Below are 21,725 nucleotides of genomic sequence, written 5' to 3'. Positions count from 1 at the left end.
TCTGCAGACACGAGGTTTGGAAAAGATAAAGGTCTCCAAAGTGAAATGCTGCTCTCCTCTCTAAACCCCTCGCGCCCTCTTGTGACCCCACTGAACACTCGGAGGCTCAGGCGCCCCCAAACTTCAGTGGCAACCTCTGCGACGCTTGTTTCTGGCAAAGAGAAACTACATTTATTTCACAGGGATGGAGAAGAAGGGATGATGCGGGTGGCGGCCAAAGGCCTGGTGAGTAGGACAGGAATGACGTTTTCCAGTAGGAGGCAGATCTTCTTGTTGTCGGGGCTGGGGGAGACTCACGCTGGTGACACCGATGACACAGACGAGGCCTCCGTTCTGGAGGAGCTGGAGAGTTCAGAGCTATCATCCACTTTCTTCCCAAAAAGCTGCAAGATGCAGTTTCGAAACTGGCAGGACAGAAAGTATTATTCAGCAGAGCAGGAAGGGCCAGCGTGCCATGCTAGAGGTAATGCCTGGGGCATTCGGAGGAAGGTATTCATTGTCACCTGGATGACTTGGCACTTTCTCTCTACTGTTTGGAATCCTAGAGCGAGTGGAGGAAGGCTCAGGTTGTTCTTTACACATGAGGATAGCCTGACTATTCGGTTATCTAAGTCATCTAATTTAGCGGTTGATGGTGACTGTTGTGAGTCACATGGTGTCCCCCCAAAATATATGTTAGGTCCTACTGTCTGGAGCCTGGGAGCGTGGCCTTATTTAGAAATAGTCTTTGCATTTGTGATTAACATGTACGATACCATGAGCTTATGCCGAAGGGAATTTGGACACAGACGCACAGGCACGGAGGGTAGAAGGGTGTGCGGGGGTGAAGGCAGAGATCGCGGTGACTCATCTACAAACCAAGGAACAGCAAGTAGCCATCAGGAGCTAGGAGAGGGGCATGGAGAGATTCTCCCAGAGAGCGCTCAGAAGGAACCAACCCTGCTGACACCTCGATCTCGTACTTCTGGCCTCCAGAGTTGGGAGGCAATATGTTCCCGTTCCTCAAAGCCACCCAATCTGTAGTTTGTCGTGGCACCCCAGGGAACTAATATGGTGACCAAAGACGATGCCAGCTAAGGGGCCTCTGCAATAGAGTGCCCCGTCTCCAGAATGTCTGGGAAGAAGCATTTTAATGAAAGAGAATGTGTTTGCCATCTTGTTTCTATCCCATCAATTTTGGGGCCCGGTGAGGACTAGGTAGACAGCGGTCTAGCCACCAACTCATCTCTTTAGCCCGGAGAGTCTTCCAGCACCAGGAGGGCCCTGCTCTTTGCTGCTTGGCCCCTAAAGCAATCTGGGCCGTATTCATTTCTCAGATTATATCTCAGATCATCACTGAGCTAACCACAGTGCATTGAGAACGCAGACCAGATGCGTTTCCTGTATATTCCAGACCTATTCTTGACTGCCTCCAGGTACTTTCAACATGAAAACTTTAAAAAAATAAAAAACATAATGGTTGAAATCGATAACATAAGAAATGAGTTGAATGGCAGAAGCGACTCAGCTGAAGAGCTGGCCGATGAGGCCGAGGAATTCATTTGACATGTTCGCTCAACGTCTACGTACTGAGCACCCATTCTACACCAGACTGCATCCTAAGGGGATCGGCAGCAAATAAAGAGTACAATTCCCTGTCCTCACGGAGTCCTATTCCAGAAAGTTCTCTGAATGCAATGGGAAGTGATAACAATGTAGAAAGAGTAAAAGAAAAGCTCGAAAGCCTGGAGAGGTCCAGAAGTGCAGATATCTGGCTAGGAGAGGGGAATGAGAAGGCTCAAGCGAAGACAGGACTTGGCAAGCAAGCCTAGGACTCCACAGATGAGAGCCAGACCCAAAGGGACCCGTGGGAAAGACAGGAAATGGGTCAGGGACAGAATTACACTCTGGGTACCGAGGTGCCGGCAATGGAGTCCCGGGGAATCAATCGCGGTACTGCCCTACTGAATATTTAAACAGTACTAAAAGCATGCTTAATGAATTCCACAGAGAGTCAGGGTCAGGCTGGAGGGGGCGGAGTCATGGGCAACTGTAAAATGGAGGAGCAGAAAAGAGCTGGTTAGAGGGGCTGGAGTGGGTCTGGTGAAGTGGGAGGGCCCTAAGGGGGTGGTATTTCTGACCCACGGACTTTTCTGGTCACCATCAAGTCACATCATAATTGCACCTTGAAATGAATGTGATGAATTCAAGGAATAATGAAGTGAATTACACCTGGAAGATGATGAGCTTCATTGGTAACTTGTAACCTACTTAGAAGTCTAGGAGTCATGGGCAGTTTGCAATGGAGGCCCTATACACCGGCCCATGATGGCTGCCATCTGGCAAGACCTTGAGCGGGACCACAACATGTCCCTCCTGAACTAACCCATAAAGTCACAAAAGCCACAGGTCAATGCAGGCAAGAACAGCTTCTTTGTGTCCTCATTAGAGTTAGGGTTTGAAAGTGGGAAGATGAAGGTTGGGAGAAGAGTTGAATCTATAAAAGCAAGAAGTGTACATCTAGGCTAAATGTAGCCCTGTTCAGGCGATCCTCCGGTGTTTGAGCTCTAGGCTAACCCTCAGGTCAGCAGAAGGGAAGAGCACACAGCGCTCAGGCCCTGCAAGAAATGCCTGCTCTCAGACTCCACGGAAGGATCCAGAGGGAGAGCTGCCTGGGCTCGGGTCATATGCTGATTATTGTCCCAGAGGCCAGATGCGACTGCAGGTGGGAGCCATCACGGGGCTCTTCCGGGGTCTGTTTCTAGTTTGCTCTGCCAATGGTGTGACTTACCTGCCGGTTCATAAAGACATAGATAATGGGGTTGTAGATTGTGGCACTTTTGGCAAAGTAGGCTGGCAGGGCGGCCACCAGAGGGTGGAAGGCGTAGCCAGGGTGGGCAGCAGCGAAGCATGCAAAGAAGGTGTAGGGCCCCCAGCAGAGGCAGTACGCCACAACCATCACCACCACCATGCGTGTCACCTCCTTCTCAGCCTTCTGGGTAGACTCGGATTCTTTCTGCTGCTTTGCCACCTGGGGGAGACAGAGAGTCATGCCAAGGGACAGTGAGTGGGAGAGTCCCTCAGGGCTGCCTGGCTGAGGGGACTCTTGTGTTCCTATTGCTTGGGCAGCAGGTCCGGGAGGCTTCAAGAGGTGGGGAGCCCAGAGACGGGAGTTGTGGGGAGAAGGCGATGGGTCCACTCGCTCCAGCACCCCTGGCCAGCCAGCAATCGGCTCCCACCTGAGTGAGTGCACACCGAGCCCGGGGTGGCGTCAGGCTTTAAGGTAGCAGCTGGGCCTGGCTAAGACGGCCCTGAGCTGGGGCCTTCCAAGCTCTTGACTTAGCTTGGCTCCCGGTAAGAGTTTGGGAAGGAGCTAAGGAGGCTGTTCTTAGCCTCATCTGGTCCCTTATCAGTGCGTCCCCTCCTGTGCTCAGGTCTCATGGGCTGGCAGGGAGAAGACAGGGGCTGCCATTATGTGCTGTGGGCAGGGGGCTACAGGCAGCTGAGTGGGCATGAGGGGCAACCGTGAGTGCCGAGGATACGTTCTGGAGCCTGGGGTCCCCAGTCAAACCTAACGCGGCCCAAGCCATGTTTGGACACCTGTGGGAGGCAGCTGAGTTGGTTCTGATCCCTGGCCACCAACGGGGTAGGGGGAGGAAGTGGGGCTGAAGGTAGTGAGGTGAGTGGAGCTTATCTTGGGCCCACGGCCTCCACTCCGGAGAGCTTACGAGCACATGCTGATCCGATTGTGGGCACAAGCAGCTTCATATCGGAAAGGCGCCACCCCGAAGGGCCTCCTGCCACCTGTGGCAAGCAGGATCCCAACGAGAACAGATGGCACATCCAGATTAGCTAATTGGAGCTTAGTTGATTGATAAAGAGACAACTGACAGTGTTCCTCACAAGGGGGCGCAAAGCTCTCAGCGCCCCAGGACCCAACCTCTCCGGTCTCGCTCTGATTTCCTACAAGGGCTCCCCAGGGGTAGCTCAGCCTGTGAGGATGGGGGTGCGGGCATGGCTGTGGATGGGACCAGCTTCCCAGGGAAGAGGGTGGACAGTGGGCCTGGGGTGGCAGATGGCACTTGTCAGTCCGCTCCCTAACCTGCCCCAACGGTCTGTGAAAGGGACAAGGACCCTCTGGTGGCAGCCTTTTAAAGACACCCCTCGATTTGCAGGTTTCATTTGAAGATCCGGCTGCCCCAAGGGAACTGTCTTGGGTCAGAAGGAAAGCCCCTCTGCTCCCTTATTGGGCCCCTCCACAGACTGAGGCGCAGTCCTTGCCCATCCTATAGGGACAAGGACAAGGGAGCCAGAGCTGTAACTGCAGCCCCAAAGAAATTGCCAGATTCACACCTGCTTTGGGGGCAGGAGCACGAGCTGGGTGACCCTCTGTCCTTGCCCAGACGTCCCTGGGCCTCATGATCCTACCAGCTGGGGGGGGGTGGAAGCCGAGAGGGTACAGGAGCTTACCGCTCGGATGGCCAGCCACACTTGCAGGTAGCAGAACACAATGACACTGAGTGGGATGATGCAGCACGTGACCATGAGGACGATCATGTATGACTGTACCCCAGGGTATGAGCTGCCGCTGAACACATCCGGGCCGCATGAAGTCTTCAGGCCGTGGGGCCAGTACCTGGAAAGAGGGGCCGGTGGCCTGTCCTGGTGGCGGCCCGGTGGCCCGGGACCCCCTAGCCCAGGCATGCCACTGATTTGAGTAGGGTCGTTGGGTTTTTAAATTACATGAATTAACTATTTTTGCAGTGAACTATTTAATGGCATTTAGTACATCCATCACCACTATCTGGTTCCAGAACATTGTCATCACCTCGATCACATCCCCTCTTACAAAGGGAGGATGAGGTGCTCCCTTTGAGAACACCTGTGAACACCCGAATAATTTTTCTGGGGTCACCTAGCTTGGCCCACAGCCTGAGGTTGTCAGCATTTGTCCACGTGCTCCTGTGAGCTGCTCACGCTAGGGAGAAACAAACCTTTCCAGAGGCTTGGGGACCACGGGGCCCATTTCCTTGTCACAGCCAGCCGAATGCATACATTCATAAACACCGCATGCTCAAAAGGGTCTCAGGGAGAGTTGGGTCCATCGTCACTTTATTTGTGGGGCCCTGGAGGCCCAGAGGCAGAAAGCGATTTGCCTCGAGGTCACAAACAGAGTCACTTGTCTGAACTCCCTGTCTGCCCTAACAAGCCGCCTTCCTGGCACCCTGGCATCCTTACCTGCTCCAACCAAAGATGGGTGGGGCAGTCCACACAGCAGCCCAGACCCAGGAGAAGGCGATGCCCACGGTGGCCAGCTTGGCGTCAAATCTCACGTTGCCAAATGGCTTGCAGACCACCAGCCACCTCTCCCAGGAAATGATGGCCAGGGACCAGAGACCTGTGATCCCTATGGGGCAGAGCAGACAAATGATGCTGAACACGTCCAGGTCGCACGAAGTCTTCAGGCCGTGGGGCCAGTACCTGGGAAGAAGGGCCGGTGGCCTGTCCTGGTGGCGGCCTGGTGGCCCGGGACCCCCTAGTCCAGGCATGCCATACCAGGAGACAGTTTTTCAGATGGAGAGGCAATCGCCCAGCTACCTACAAAACCTCATTCTCCAGTGTTTTCAGGTCTAGGGACACTGGGTCTCTCGGTCAATTTATTTTTCTAACACTTGCCTTCCTGTTCCTTCCCCATAGGGCCTCTCATCGCCCCCTCTCATTTGGCCTCTTCATCCACCTCGCCTTTCCTCTTTCTTTTACTTGGCTACCAGCCTTTCCTCTGATGCCATCCAGGCAACCCCGCCCCCGACAACCGCGTGCACCTCAGTGTGAGCCACCGCTACGGTCCCAGCCAAGAGCTGTGCCCCTCCTGTCAGTACATACGCATTCCTTTAGGTGCCCGGAGTCCCCTCCCTGACTTCCTACCGCCTTCGGCCATTTGGCAGGCGGGGACAGTGTCTGCTGTTCTGCTTAGACCCTGGAGGTCTGCGCACAGAATTCAGGGCACCATGAATCGGGGCGGGGAAAAGGACATCTTTGTTCCCACTAACCTCTGACAATTACTGCCATTTCCTTCCTTACGAGTGTGGCAACACTAGCAGTGCCTGTGACTCGTCACTTTACAGAGGTGGCAGACATTTCCCAATATCACTGTGTTCATTACCACTTTGACATTTCAGTGGCAGTTAGGCTAGATCCCGTTATTTGATACTTTAATAAGAAATGGTGTTACTAATACTTCTAATAAATACTTCTAATACTATTTAATTATAATATCATTAAATTTAGTAATATAATTTTAACACTAGTACTTTGAACGAAGGACTATGTCACTAATTACTGTTTAATACTTTGATAACTATATTTCGATATCATTGGCTTCCGTTGTAATCCTATGGATCTCATTGTGTGCATTTGCAAACATTCTTCTGAGAAGGGTCCACGGCCTTCCCAGAGAGCCAAAGGGTGTTCATGGCAGCAAAACTGGCACAGAAATGTTGGCTGCTTGGTACCTGGGTGACCCAAGAACAGACTACAAGCGGAACCAGAATCAGCCATGAGTGTGGATGCAGAGGCCAATCAAGGAGATGCACGGGGCACTTGGACTTGGAGGATAGACTTTCTTTGCCTGCCCTTCACTAGTCACTCTCATTCTATACTTTCGGGAGAGTGCTGGGCTGTCAACTGTAAAATAAGAGGCAATTAGATGGGGAGGGAAGTTTCTTTACCTGTACAGTGGGCATCATGTTAGCACCTGCCTCATAGGGTTGTGGGAGGGCTGAACATGTTCATTCAAATCTTTCCCCAAAGTCGTGCAGATGGGAAAACGGAGGAGGAACAGAGCAGTAAATCAACTTAGTGGAGCTCACACCATTAGTCATTTAAATCTAGGACCAGGCTCCCCCTCCCCAGGCCCCTCCTATCCCTATGTCTCTTTTTCTATTGTCCACATCCTCAGAATTCGCATCGGAGATCAGTTTAGGTGGCAACGAGATAAACCTAAGTTAGATGTGGGAGCTCTAAGTTAGGAATGGTGGCCAGGTGGCCCAGTGAAAGTTTAAAAATGGGACAACAGCTGTAAGCCTTGGCTGGTTTGACAGCCTGGGACCTGGAGACAGGCTGCATGTGCTGAGTACCATGGCCCTTCGGCTCCCTGTCCTCTTGGGTGGACGTGGAGCTGTAAACCTTCGGCCCACTATTGTCTCACAGAGGCATGGCACAAGGACTCCTGGAGGGGACCTCGACATCATTGGGACCTGCCTGTCCTCCCCGTCCTCTTGGGCCCCTGAGAAAGAAACCTGGCCTCCTGGGAACCACCTCTGCTCACGTGGTGCCCAACGTGCTACAGATCCAGCTCCTGCTCTAGCTTCTTCACGTCTCCTACTCAGGCGGCTGTGGCTCCTTCGCTCAGCCTCCCTTCCATCTTCCAGCCTCTTCCTGGGTCTCCCCCTCCAGTCTCCTCCTCCCAAAATAAAGTCCCTGTTCCCGAGAGTGCCATCCCAGTCTCTGCCCACCCAACCACTGACTCAGCTTGGCTCCTCGGCTGCCTCGCCCCAGCCTCCTTCTCATCCTGCTGACTCAAGATTCAGCCCCTCCATCACGTGCCCTAAGAGCACTGATGGCACTGAGTAGTATCCTATCTAGGATAAGACACCCCTCTCCCCAGGGCTGGGACCCTGTGTGTGGCATCCTATGTGCCTGGCACCCAGCACAAAGCCCGGCACTTGGGTACTTCTCAGCCAACGCTGACCTGAGTGGAGCTGCAGCCCAGAGAGATGTTAGTGATGGGGGTGGGGAAAGGGATCTGGGAACCATTTTTGTCCCTGGGAAGAGCCAACACAGGTGAGCTGAAATAGAACATGTCCCTGATTTGGGTGAGAGTTCTGTTCGCGGTGCAGAGAACCCTCACCTTCCACATTGTTCTGGGGTTGTTTGGCTCTATATTTGTCTCCTCTCATGCCAGCTGCATGACCCCAAACTGGCTGTTCCCAGGTAGAACCTGTCTCAGAGCAGGCGCCCAGGATGTGTCAGACTGCAAGCCCTTCCACATCGAAATGATGACCCCAGGCCAGCTTCCCCTGTGGGTCTGTCTCCTTTCAAATGTGTGCCTTGTTCGTGCATTGCAGGCACACCCGGGGGTGTGCCATGTGAGTGTTTCCTTTATGCCTGGGCCCTTGGCTGGCTTACCACACAAGGAGACAGTGTAGCCTTCCACGACGCACAGAGGGTGACCCAGCACGAAGTAGCCATAGATCTGGTTTGCAACGCTGATGGTGCTGGCGATGATGGTCTCTGCCAGGTCGGCAACCGCCAAGTTCACCAGGATCCAGTTCAGAGGGTGCCGCAGCTTCTTGAACCTCATGGTAGCCACCAGCACAAGCCCATTAGTGAAGACTGATGCGATGACCACGAAGATCATCCAGGCGCTGGTGAGGTGGTACACCCATCTGGGAGCAATGTGGTAATTGGGGCCTTCAAAGGGGCCTGAGGCAGGAGGTACAAAGCAGGCAGCGGCGTCACTCACCTGTACAGCTATGCCATCCCACCCCTGCCCTCCCTGTCAGAGCCTCCCATCAACCCTCCTGCCCTCCTGTCCACCACCTTTGCAACCGGCTCTTTCCCTCCAGCTTTGCCCATCCGCAGACAACCTGCCCTCCAGGCTATCTCTCAGGCCGGAGGCCATGGCTTGCTGGACACCTGCACAGGCATCCTTGAACTTAACAAAGCAGAACTCCTCATCATCTCTGCTGGGTATTGCTCCCTCTGAATCGCCACCCACAGTGGCTCACTGGAGTGCCATTGTCGGGCTTCTGCGCCCCAGAACCCCCTGCACGCCCTGCGCTGCTTCTCCTGCATACTCCACGTCTTTCTGTTGTTGCATCTTTGCTCACGCTCTCTCCTGCAGACGGGTCCTCTTCCCTTCCATACCATAAACCCTTGTTCAGATGCCCTTGGCTTCCGGAAGCCTTTCCGTATTCCCCAGCTGAGAGTCAGCTCACCCGTTGGGACTACCACGACACACCTCTGTGGTGTCCTAGTATGTATCGGAGTTACCCAGAAAGTGCAGAAGATTAGTGTGAGAACAGCAACTGGAACTGGGAAGTGTTCGGAACGCTCCAGCTTGCAGGCAAATGCAAGGGGCTGGAGTAGTATCAATATGTGGCAGCCTGGGTGTCCTTCCTGGACAACCCATGGAGTCCAGACTGGGCAGAGTAGGGACAAGGGCTGTGCATGGTGAACAGGACAGGTGTGATACAAATGAGGGAGGCCAGAGAGGAAGAGCTTCTAGCAGTCCAACCGGAACAGGTGTCCTGGCCTGCCCTTCCCTCCTGAAAGCTCTGAGACTTCATTTCATAAAGAAATGAGCACGAACAGAATATCAGAGTCAACATCCGGGCAAAAGGCACTCTAAGAGATACAGGGAGGGAGGGAATCAGGTGCGGGGCCAGGCCAAGAAGAAAGATTTCTTCAAATATACCTTGTTTTCTAGATTTTAATTCGGAGCCCTATAAATATTTTATTATATAATTATAAAACAACATTAAATTTTAAAAAGCAATCCCTGAAAGTAAAAAAAAATAAAACAAATGGACCCAAACGCATAGCCACTTGGTGGCATAATCACACAGAGAAGGACTATGCCAAAGGACTTGAAAAGACACTAGCTTGATGACTTAACCTAGTGGCATGAACCGATCCCAAAGGGCTGGAGATGGGACACTCTTGGCTGAGTAGAGAGAGAAAGAGAGAAACAGAAACCTGGCTGGCAGAGCCAAGAGCCAGTGGCATTGTGGTTAGGTATTCTAAAGAGTCCTTTCCTCTTAGAGGTGTCGAACTGAAGATTTACAGAGGAAATGGTTTGACGTCTTGAATCTGCTTCCAGAAAATAGGAGGGAATAGCAAAGGATAAAATAAGACAAGTGATTGATACCCAGGGGTTCAATTATACTCCTCTCTATTTACTTTGGTACATACTTGAATTTTTGGAAGAAAAATTTACAGAAAGGAATCTTAGGCATTAATGAAGGTCCAGAGGCCCCCAGGGAGAGAGCATTGTTCCATTCCGTCTCCATCAAGGTTATTCTGGGGAGTGAGCAATCAGCTCGACGCGAACTTCAGGGTTCTCAACCAGTTTGACCGAGAACCCTGTTGCTGATCACTGCCCTAACCAACAAGAAACCGTGGCACGTGGCACGTTCTTGCAGGAACCAAGAGTCTTCGGTTTGGAGGAGGGACCTGGGGAAGGGACAAGATCTTCAGCTCTTTGAAGGGCTTACACACACAAAGTTTGTGACCGCGCCACTCCTGGGGCAGAACTCTAGCTGCCTCGACAGAGTTTTCAATTTCTTTTGGACCTAAACCCTCTCTTGCCACAGGCCAGCTCCAAGCAGAAAGGCGGCCCTGGGAACCGAGCAAGCTTCTTCCCTAAGAACGTGCAGTCTAAGGCTGTGGCCCCAAGCACAGAGCTGGACAAGATGACTGCTGCAGTCTTGTCTGTCTCTAAGGTTCTAGAGGCCACTCCTCCCCTCCCCCAGGCCTCCTGCTCCTGGCATTTGCTTCCTCTTGGCTTCAGAATGTGCAAAGATGCGTCAGACCCAGCTCCTTCCCCAGACCTGAATGTAATGAGTGCTCACTAGCCCTATGGGGCCACAAAGAAAGAGTAACGAACTTTTCCAGGAAAGGGATTCTCGAAGGGTCTGGGAAGCCTATGTGGTTCGCAAATGCATATTCGATGTTCTGGTGTCTTTTTCTATTTGGAAAGGAACCCTACAGTCATGTCTGCATAAAAGCTAAGGGAGAAGACCCTCTCGGCTGGTGACGATGTGTAGAAGAGACTCTCCTGGGTGGGGTGAGTGGCGGGCCGCCCACCATGGCCACTTGGGCCTGATGTCCCAGGGGGGTTCCTCTAGCCAGCGTGACCCAGCCTCCAAGGCACCTGCTCTCTCACCTCTGGTGGCATTGCTGTTGGTGTAGGTGAAGATGCTCGCCTGGGTGCTCTCCTCAAAGCTGGCTTGTGGCTGCCCTTCTGTAAGCCTTTGGGGGACCCAGCGCTGGGCCATGGCTCTGGAATGTCCGTCCCCAATGCCCACCAGCCCTGGCACTGCCCAGGGGTCACGGTGCTTTATACAAGCCTGCGGGATCAGGCCAGGCTGCCTCACCTTAAAAGCTCCCAAACGCTTCACCATCTGATCTCTTAATTGGGCCCCGGCCTTAGACCTCCTCCTCCCCCAGCCCTCTCCTACTAGCTCCTTAGGCAAGCCCATGAGGGTGGCTCAGAGGGATTTGCTTGGAACTAAACTCAGAGCCCCTGGCTTTCCGAGATGGCTGTGGGAGCTGCCGTGGACCCTCACTCCTGTTTATGTGTTCTCTGTTCCCTGTGACTGTCCAGCACCTACTCTTAGGTCAGGTGGGCCCAAGAGTCGAGATTTTCAGATTGGGGTGTAAGCAAGGGAGCAGCCCAAAGCCCAAATCTGCCTTTCCCATCTGATTCACCCCAGAGCCCTGAGAAGTGGGGGGCCAGGTGGCTTTGCAAGGCTGAGGCCTGGAACTGGAGCGTCCTTGAGCATCAGGCCATCTCACTGGGCCCATAGGAAGACAAGGTGGCTGGTGGGGGTGGGGGTTCCTCCCCCAGGAAGGAAGGGGCAGAACTCCCTTTGTCCCTCACGAGCTGCAGCTCCTATGGTCACCAGGGTGGTCATCTAGGCCCTTTTAGCAGCCCTCCCGCAGCACCTGTAGGTGCCCACAGACCCTGAAACCCCACCTGCTCAAGTCTTCCTCCTAAGTTCACAACCTTTCCTTGGACTGCCCCTGACTACACCCTCTCTCCAGAACTGACTTCAAAAGAAAACATTTTGACAGAGTGTTCCAGATGGGCTGCCTCTGCTGTCCCTTTTTGGCCACTGCAGTCTGGCTCCTGCTGGCTCTGCACTAGGCCAGGGCACCAATTACCTGCCAATTGCCCAATTCTGTAGCCTTACTGTTTCCAACCAATGACCCCCGTCCTCCTCCACAGACTCACCTTAGGGAACACACCTTTTCTTGGGACTTCCACCAGTCCCTCTCTACTCAGTCCTGAAATCCAGTTGCCTTCAGGTACCTCCTTTGGTTTGGCCTTAAGCTCAGTAAAATCAAGACATGGACTCATGACCTCACTTCTCCATTCTCAGTGCCATGACTCTTCAGCATGGCGCACTCAAGCTCCCAGTGATACGACCACTCCGGCAGGTGGATGGGAAGCCTTGGTTGCCAGGCCAAGGGCTGGGACTGCGTGGAGCTGCAGCTGGGTCACGCATGGCAAGAATAGCTCCTTGCACTGGTCAGCGCCCGCCACGTGCCAGGTGCCAAGCTAGGGGCTCTGTGTGGGATTGAAGGAAAGGGTCCCGGCCACAATCTTGCCAGGGCAAATTGGCAGCCTGGAAAGCTAGGCTTGCTGCCGAAGGACACCTGAAGAGCTGTGTTTCTCCTAACTGTAAGAGGAGGTATGCCCAGCATCTTTAAGGATCCACCCAAGAGGACTGAAAACATACGTCCACACAAAACCTGTACGGGAATGCCCATAGCAGCACTATTCACAAAAGGTAGAAATGGTCCAAAAGGGAATCAACAGGTGAATGAATAAACAAAATGTGGTCTATCCATGCAATAGAATGCAGCCATAACAAGGAATGAAGTTCTGGCATGTGCCACAGCACGAAGGAACTTTGAAAACACGATACTGAGTGAAAGAAGCCAGTCACAAAAGACCACATAGTGTATGATTCCATTCATATGAAATGTTCAGAAGAGGAAAATCCATAGAGACAGATTAGTGGTTGTCGGGGGCTGGGTGAGGGGCAATGGGGAGCGATTGCTAATGGGGACAGCGAATCCCCTGGGGGTGATGGAAATATTCTAAAATTAGATCGTGATGGTGCGGCCACTGTGGAAGTGCGACTGTTTGACAATTCCTCCAAAAACTAAAAACAGAATTAGTATATGATCTGGCAATTCTGCTTCTGGGTGTGTACCCCAAAAAAGTGAAAGCAGGGTTCATAGCATGAAAATAGCCTGTTCAAGTGGCTCACGGTGTAGCCCGACATAACAAGGTCAGATCTCTAGAATTCAACCCCAGGTTGATGTGACTTCTGAGTGCCTTTTCCTCTTTCCAGGTCCCAGGAAGCTCTAGCTGCCTGTCCCTAATGGGGTCAAAGAATCAGAACATCCCAGAATGTGAGAGCTGGAAGTGGGCCTCCTCTCAGGTTGCCTTCCCCCTTGTCCCTTCCAAGCACTGGACACAGAACCGTCTCTTGCTAGCACCACAATGGACTGGTTGGGTGGCTTTGGGTGTGGCAACCCTTCCATCTCAGGCCAGGTTCCCCTTCTGTCTAAACAGAGATGACCAGTCCTGCCTGAACCTCACCCCATGAGGTTGCCATGGGCACTCAGGACCACCATGCCACTTGGAATGCCTTTGTGAAGGTGAAATGTCACCTCAGTGGGGGTCTGGCAGAGGAAGATCAGGACATCTGGGGCAAGCCTCTGGTTTGAGCCCTGGAGACAACCCCACCACTTGCCTGGCCCACCCTTGTCGAGCATTATATTAATGACCTAGCTCAGTCATGGGTCTGCCCCAAGACCCTGGAGGGGGGATGGCAGAGGCGTGGATGGCAGTGAGTCCTGGACCGTCACCGTCTCTGCAGAGTGGGGTGCTAATTGATGATTAGGGCTAACAGAAGATCAAGTCCTTAACAGAAAGAAGATTACTGCCCTGGAAAGTCACCCGGCACCTGGGCGCACACGTGTGCTCCCCGAGGCCCAGTGAAAGCTCATGTGGGGTCTCGCACTATGCCAAAGGGTGGATGAAAGGGGAGGGACACTCAAGAAGGAGATGAAGAACAAGGAGGAGGAGAAAACGTGGATGAAGAGCAGCAGGGGAAATGGGAGAGAACCCGGTCTCCCTCCCTCGCCTCCAGTTGGGGCTGGCCGGAAGATGAGATAGCCGACTTGTCTAATCCGACTACTCCTAAGTGACTCGGCGGCGGGGGTGGGGGGTGGTTGGGGGAGTGATGATTAGGAGCCCCGGGGGCTGACTGTCATGTCGATTCAGCTCTAGCTCTGGCCAACGGGCCAGGGGGCTTTGATATTAACAGCCAGTGGCTGCTACAGCTACAGGGCTAGGAACCACTTGGCCCTTTGCCTTTGACTTTTTTTTATTATGATAAAATATACATAACATCAAACTTACCACTTGAGCCATTTTTAAGTGTACATTTCAGAGATATTAAGCATATCCATCCCCAGAACTTTTCATCTTCTCTAACGAAAACTCTGTCCCCATTAAACATGAGCACCCCATTTCCCTTCCCAGCCCCTGGCAAACACCCTTCTACTTTCTGTGTCTGTGCATTTGACTACTCCGGGGACCTCATAGAATGGAATTATATATTATTTGTCCTTTTCTGTCTGGCTTCTTCCACTTAGCATAATGTTTTAAAGTACCATTCACTGCCTTTGACTTTGTATTTGGAATAGATTTACATACATTGAATTTGATTTTTATGTGGTCATATATGACTCCATTTCCCTTTTGGTTTCTGGCCTTCCTACCTCGTTGGAAAAGTCCCTTAGCAATCCATAAACATGCACCATGTATATCAAGTTCAACAACAAGGGTCGGGCTAGTTCCCCATTTTTGTGACTATCCCGTTGTGTCCTGAATGGTTCACCTCGGAACCCGAAAACAATGAGATTTTCCTCGCCCCTCTAGCCGAATGATGTTTTCTCATCAACAAAGTCTCCATATTTTCAGTTTGGTCCCACAATCTCACTTTATCTGCTGCAGGTCTCCTGAAGTGCTACCATGTCTGTACTCGGTGACCTCGAATAAGTTGGTCTCCATCTCTAGAATGCGTGTCCTCATCGGGAAGATGGGAATAGCATTTCCTTGCTGTGAGGCTTGAATGAAGTCATCTTTTGGAAAAGTTCTAGCACAGTATTTGGTACAGAAAATTCAGTTGATAATTCATTACACAGATACTCATTAAGTACCTCCTGTGGCCGGGAACCGTTCTACATCCCCAGTGAACAAACGGAGATCACTGCCCTCTTACAGTTGTCATTCTAGTGTGCATGTGGGGAAGGGGACCACATGAACACCAGACGTAATAAATAAGTTGTGATAAGTAGGATGGAGAACAGGAAAAGGAAAACAAGATGCAGAGGTTGAGTATACAGGGTGGGGAGGGAATGGATGCCCATTTTCACAGGGCATCGGGGTGGGCCTCTCTAAGAAAGGGACACGTGAGCAAAGACTCGAAGGAGGGGGAGAAGAAGGGAGCCATGCAGAGATTGGAGGAAGTCATCCCAGGGGAGGGAACAGCAAGTAAGAGCAAAGGCCCTGGGGCAGGATCCAGGCTGGCCGGAGCAGAGTGAGCGAGTGGAGACTAGGGAGAGGGATGGTCAGAGAAGGGACAGGGGCCAGCGCATGTGTGTCCTGGAGGCCATTTGCAGCGTGTGAGCTTTCACTGTGAATGAATGGGGAGTATTGTATGGTTTTGAGTGAAAAGTGATACGATGTGACTTAGATGCTAACAAACCCCCTCTGGTTGCTTTTCTGAGAATGGTAGGGACCAGGGCAGAGCAGGGGACCAAGTGAAAGGTACTGCAGTGATCCGGGTGAGAGATGGTGACAGCTCCCACCAGAGAGGAGCCAGCAGGCTGATGAGGGGTATCAGATGCTTTACAGCTTCTGTATGTAGAGCCAATGGCATTTTCTGGTGTCTGAAGTGGCAACAGTTGAAGAAAGGGAGGAGTCAAGGCCCACTCCGAGGTTTGTGGGCCGAGCAACTAAAGGATGAAGTTGTCTTTAGCCAAGAAGTCAAGGCCATAGTCAGCAGGCATTCGGCTGGTGGAGGGAGGGCGTGAGCAGCAGGAATCCATGTGTAAATGGACAACGCGAGGAACAAAAAAGGGTCATGCAAATGTCTATTCGAAGAGATTTTGCAGAATAACTTTATCCCGATCAAGGGGAAAATTTGGATGAAATGGAGATATTTCTAAAAAACACAACAAAATGGGCTTCGTCCAGTAGAAATGGAACATCTGAAGAGTTCTGTGCCTGTCAAAAGCCCTACTTTCAAACCTGCCCACAAAAAAGGTTTCTCACGAGGCTTAAGGTGATTTTTAGCCTGGATATGCCTTTTTTATATCATCTTCACCAGGAATTCTCAGACCTTTGCAGCTCATCCCTTGAAGTCTTTAGTTCTACATGAATGAATCAACAAGTGATAAAATGTTTGGGTGCAAACATCTGAAATTTGAAGGGATTAAAATTCACCATGCCTCCATCCCCAATTCTGTTTCCTGTGTTAGCCACGTGATCACCACAGAGGAGAAACACAGTTTTATTCATTTATGATATATGGAATTTTACTCCAGAAAAAGCTGTTGGGTTTTTATTGCTTTGTTTTTAATTTTAATTTTTATTCTTGGTTCTTTGGTCATGTATTTTTAAATCAATTTTTCTTTTTATTTGAAAAAAAAAATGTCTTACTTCCAATCTGATCCATAGTTATAATCTAGTTCAGAGCTAAGCCTTAAACTGGGCAGAATCTATGTAATTAAACTATTCAGTGTTTGGGTCATCAAACTAGCTTCTTTATATTCTGGGACGCAGACAGAAAGAAATTCGTTTCACAGATCCTGATCTTCAGGGTAAGAGAAAGGAGAGGTGTAATATTGCATGTCAATTGGAAATTGTCATCTGAACTCATTGTTTTAAATACATGTGCATAGATTTCCCATATTTACCAGAAGAGGTACAAGGGGAGCCTGGCACATCTCTGTTGTGGCAGAAACTGTGGAGAACGGCAAGAAGGACACGGGAGCCTGCTTGAGGGGGCTCCTGCTGGCCAAACTAGTGACAAACTGAGCGTCAAAAAAAATTTTGGACAGAAACGGAATCCATGCAAGCTCCTGACTCCGTACTGGTGCACAAAATGTTTCACTGTGTTTGAACGACTTCGATTTTCCCAATTGCTTGCTCTTAGCGCAGGGACCTTTTAGGGGCAAGAAAGGGCCACCACTTGGCCTGCGTGCTGGCTCTTCGGCACCCTCTTCTGGCGCCACCGTGCCTCTCGCCCAGCTAGATGACTGCGCGGCCGCCCGGGCCGCTTTCGCTTTCTTCACTTCTCTGATCCCTCCTTCAGCACCGGTCTCTGTCCCCGATGCTTCTCAGATCTGCCCGTAGCGGTCCCTACTCAGGGTTGGGCGGTGTTCTGCCGGATGGGTCCTGGTCGGCGCGTCCTGGGGACCGCTGGGACCCTTTGTACCGCCCTGCAACCCAGCTACAATACACCCTAGTGGCTTCTGGTCCTACAGATTCTTCCGGCTACCAATTATCTGCTTTCTGATTTCACAAAACACATAGATCGGGGTGGAGCTGGGGGTCGTTCGACCTTCCTGTGTTTCCGTTTTAGAAGCGGGGCAGTTCAGCGTTTTTGCTGCCTTCCTACTCCTACCTGAGCCCAGAAATGTCTTCATTGTTTTTTCTTCTTAAAAATTTGGTTTTGAATGTGTGGTAAAATATGTATTATGTTAAATTCACCATTGCGACCATTTTCAGGTGTGCGACTCAGTGGCATCAGTACTTTTGCAGTGTCTTTATTGTCATTTTTGTATTAAGACCGTGCATTACATGTGTGGTCCAATTACTTGTTTCTTATTTTCTCTCTCACACTGGAAATCAGACAAAAGCATACACAAAACATATGCAATTAAAATTATCAATACGATGTACACGGACAATACGACTCCCTTTGACTGTCCGCCACTGTTAGGGAAGAAATTCCAAACAGAAGCCCAGGGCGAATCCGTTTCAACAGTAGTATTTCCCGTAGCTCGGGGCCAGGTGTTTTTATTGTGTGTATTCTCTTTATCTTTATCGTGTGTGTTCTTTTCATCGCCCCATCCTTTTTACACAGTGCAACAAGAGATATGCTTTGTTTCCATTGTTCTGGCAATGTTTTTACCGCTGTTTATTCAGGGACAAGAAAGCTTGTCCCCACTGGGTCAGGATGCAGAGCTCCTCTCCCTCTCTGGGGCGGGGGGAGGGGAGGGAGGAAGGGTGACCTGCTTGCCTCTCTGTAAGACACTCCAGACTAGAGGAGGCTCCGGGTCATTTCCTGTGAGGTCCAGCCTTGTTCTTAAGGCCGAGTGTCTGAATCTGAGCTTTACCTTTACGAGTGACATTTCTGCTGAGGTTGTGATTACAAATTCAATGTGTTCAGTTATAGTCTGGGAGACAAGAGGACCCAGTTGAGATTGACAGATGCAAATAACTGCTTTTCTCTGAAGCCCAGAAGCCCCTGGGAAGAAGCACAGCATACGGCTGAGATTGCAATGTTCAGGGACAAGCCAACTGCTTTCAGTCAAATTCCCCATTGACTTCTTATAAACTGTACCTGAAGTTAGGTGTAAACGTATTATAATCTTGCCATGATCAGCATATTTGTATCCCACCTCCAAAGTTGTATGTTGAAATCTTGATGCTCAATGTGATGGAATTAGGAGGTAAGACCTTGGGGAAGTGATTAAATCACGAGGGCAGAGCCCTCATGAATGAGATTATGTCTCTATAAAAGAGGCCCGAGGGAGATCTCTTCCCCTTCCATATGAGGCTACAATGAGAAGTCTGTGGTGACCCAGAAGAGAGCCCTTATCCAACCGTGCTGACACCCTGATCTTGGACTTTCAGCTTCCAGAACTGTGAGAAATACACATCTGTCATTTATAAACCACCCAGTCTGAGGCGTTCTATCACAACGGTCCAAACAAAGACATTGGATTGGTACCGAATAGTGGGGGTGCTGTTGTAACAAATACCTGAAAATGCGGAAGTGGCTTTGGAACTGGGTAAAGAGTAGAAGTTGGATCAGTTTGAAAGTATGTTTTAGAAAAAGTCTACTTTGCCACGAATAGACCTTTAAAAGCAATTCTGGTGAGGACCCAGAGTTAGAGGAGAGTTGTAGAGAGCACCTTGGGGTTCTTGGAGAACACTTCAGGGGTCATGAGCAGAACATTCCCAGAAATATGGAAGAACCAGCCACTCTGATGAGGTCCCAGACAGAAATGAGGAATGTCATTGGAAATTGCAGGAAAGGCCACCCTTATTGTAAAGTAGTAATGAACTTGGCTGAATTGTGTTTGTGTCCTAGTGTTTTGTGGAAGGTAGAACTTGCAAACAATGAAATAGGATATTTTATTGAAGAAATATCTAACTAAAGTGGTGAAGGCGTGGCTTGGTTTCTCTTGAATGTTTGTAGTAAAATTGCGAGAAGAGAAAAATGACAAAGATGGAATGGTTAACTATGGGAGGTAAACACACAGTGTAAATATATACATATATACCTTACTGTTAAAGTGTACAGCTGAAACTTATTGGATTTCATTAACCAATGTCATCATAAAAAAAATGGAATGGTTAACCCAAAGGGAAGCAGAACTTAAAAGTTTGGAAAATTCTCAGCCTCTCCATATTGCAAAAAAAAATGTGAAAGCATCTTTGGAAGAGAATACTAACAGTGTGGTCAAGGAACCCTTCAATAAAGAAACTCATATGGCTGTGAACCATAGACCTCATCGGCATTCCAGCAGGAGAACTGCCAGTTTGAACTGAAGGGGAAGGAGACTGGTACACCCACCTGCTTGTGATTATAGCCTGGGAGTGCCACAGGCACGCAGCTCCGACCTGTGAGAGCTGCCTCATGGGCTACGCCCAGCAAAACAATGGGGACAGGTGAATTGCTAAAGCCATCCTGAGAAAAAAGAACGAGGCTGAAGGCATCACTCTTCTCGGATTCGAATTATACTATAACATGACAGTAATCAAAATGGCATGGTATTGGCAGCAAAACAGACACATGGACCAGTGGAACAGAATCAAGAGTCCAGAAGTAAACCCTTATTTATATGGGCAAATAATTTTCGACAAAAAGCCAAAAGCATGCAGGGAGAAAGGAAAGTCTCTTCAATAAATGGTGCAGGGAAAACTGGAAGGCCACCTGCAGAAGAATGAAACTAGACTGTTGTCTGTCACCACACACCAAAATTAACTCAAAATGGATTAAGGTCCTGAATATAAGGCCTGAAACAATAAAATGCATAGTAGAAAACATAGGAACTAAACTCAAAGACCTTGGACTTAAAGAGGATTTTATGAATTTGACCTCAAAGGCAAGGGAAGTAAAAGCAAAAATAAATTAATGGGACTACATCACACTGAAAACTTCTGCTCAGCAAATCATCAACAAGGTAAAGAGACAACCATTCGAATGGGAAAACATATTTGCAAGCAAAGCCTCCAATAGGGGCCTAATATCCAAAATATACGAAGAACTCATACAACTCAATAACAACAAAAAACCAAATGATTCAATCAAAAACGGGCAGAGGACCTGAACAGACTCTTCTCTCTAGAGGACATACGAATGGCCAACAAATATATGAAAAGATGCTCAGCATCATTAGCTAATAGGGAAATGCAAATCAAAACCACAATGAGATAGCATCTCACACCTGTCAGAACAGCTATAATCAATAGGACAAGTAATAACAAATGCTGGAGAGGATGTGGAGGAAAAGGAACTCTCGTACACTGCTGGTGGGACTGCAAATTGGTACAGCTACTATGGAAAACAGTATGGAGGTTCCTCAAAAAACTAAGAATTGATCTACCATATGATCCCGCCATCCCTCTACTGGGTATTTACTCCAAAGACTTGAAAACCCATATCTGAAAAGATATTTGCACACCGATGTTCATAGCAGCATTATTCACAGTGGCCAGGACATGGAAGCAACTGAAGTGTCCTACGATAGATGACTGGATAAAGAAGCTGTGGTACATATATACAATGGAATACTACTCAGCCATAAGAAGAGATGAAATGCTGCCATTTGCGACAACATGGATGGACCTTGAGATAATCATGCTAAGCGACATAAGCCAGGCAGAAAAAGTTGAAAATCACATGATATCACTTCTATGTGGGATATAAACCTAAAAGCAACAAATGAACAAGACAAACAGAGACTCATGGACATGGACTATAGACTAGTGGTTACAAGAGGGTAAGGGGTGTGGGAGGAGGGGAGGTAGACAGGGTAAAGGAGGTCAAATATAGGGGGGAGGGGAAGGGTGAAGTGGGTAAAGGGGATCAAATATATGGTAGCTGAAGGAAATTGGACTTTGATGGGGGGGGTAAACACATAGTAGAATATACAGGCATCAAATGATAATGTACACCTGAAAATTATATATATAATTGTACTAACCAATGTTACCCCAATAAACTTAAAAAAAACCATGGGGACAGAGACAACCCAGCATACCAGAATGTAGGCCCCCTACCCCAGGGACCTGGTGGGTAGAGCATCAAGTTCAAGAAAATGATTCTGCAGCTTTCAGATTTGATGCTGTTTGCCCTGCAGGGTCTCGCACTTGCTTGGGACCTGTCAGCCCTTTCTTTCTGATTTCTCCCTTTTGGGATAGAAGTGTTCACCCTCTGCCTGTTCTACCATTGTCTTTTGGAAGCACAGAACTTGTCTGGTTTACATGTTCACAGCTGGAGAGGCAGTTGGCTCGAACCTCAAGTCTCACACGTATCTGAGTTAGATGACATTTAGATGAGACTTAAGACTCGAGTCAATGACAAAACTGGTTAAGACTTTTAGCGCTGTTGGGATGGAATGAATGTATTTTGCATGTG

The 21,725-nt window shown here is 49.8% G+C and overlaps 1 protein-coding gene across 1 annotated transcript; it reads right to left on the bottom strand.

Annotated features, from left to right (window-relative positions):
• Positions 1-159: 159 nt before the first annotated feature.
• On the bottom strand, positions 160-11,112 carry LOC107517737 (opsin 1, long wave sensitive). The gene is made up of 6 exons (XM_016158799.2): positions 10,928-11,112; positions 8,167-8,463; positions 5,218-5,386; positions 4,450-4,615; positions 2,771-3,010; positions 160-404 (listed from the first exon to the last, which is right to left on the bottom strand). The coding sequence occupies exons 1-6, from the start codon at positions 11,037-11,039 to the stop codon at positions 294-296; spliced, it is 1,095 nt and encodes a 364-aa protein (XP_016014285.2). The 5' UTR covers positions 11,040-11,112; the 3' UTR covers positions 160-293.
• Positions 11,113-21,725: the final 10,613 nt, after the last annotated feature.

Source organism: Rousettus aegyptiacus, unplaced genomic scaffold (genome assembly GCF_014176215.1).
Source record: "Rousettus aegyptiacus isolate mRouAeg1 unplaced genomic scaffold, mRouAeg1.p scaffold_m13_p_9, whole genome shotgun sequence".
NCBI lineage: Eukaryota > Metazoa > Chordata > Mammalia > Chiroptera > Pteropodidae > Rousettus > Rousettus aegyptiacus.
This window is presented reverse-complemented; position numbering and strand designations above follow the sequence as displayed.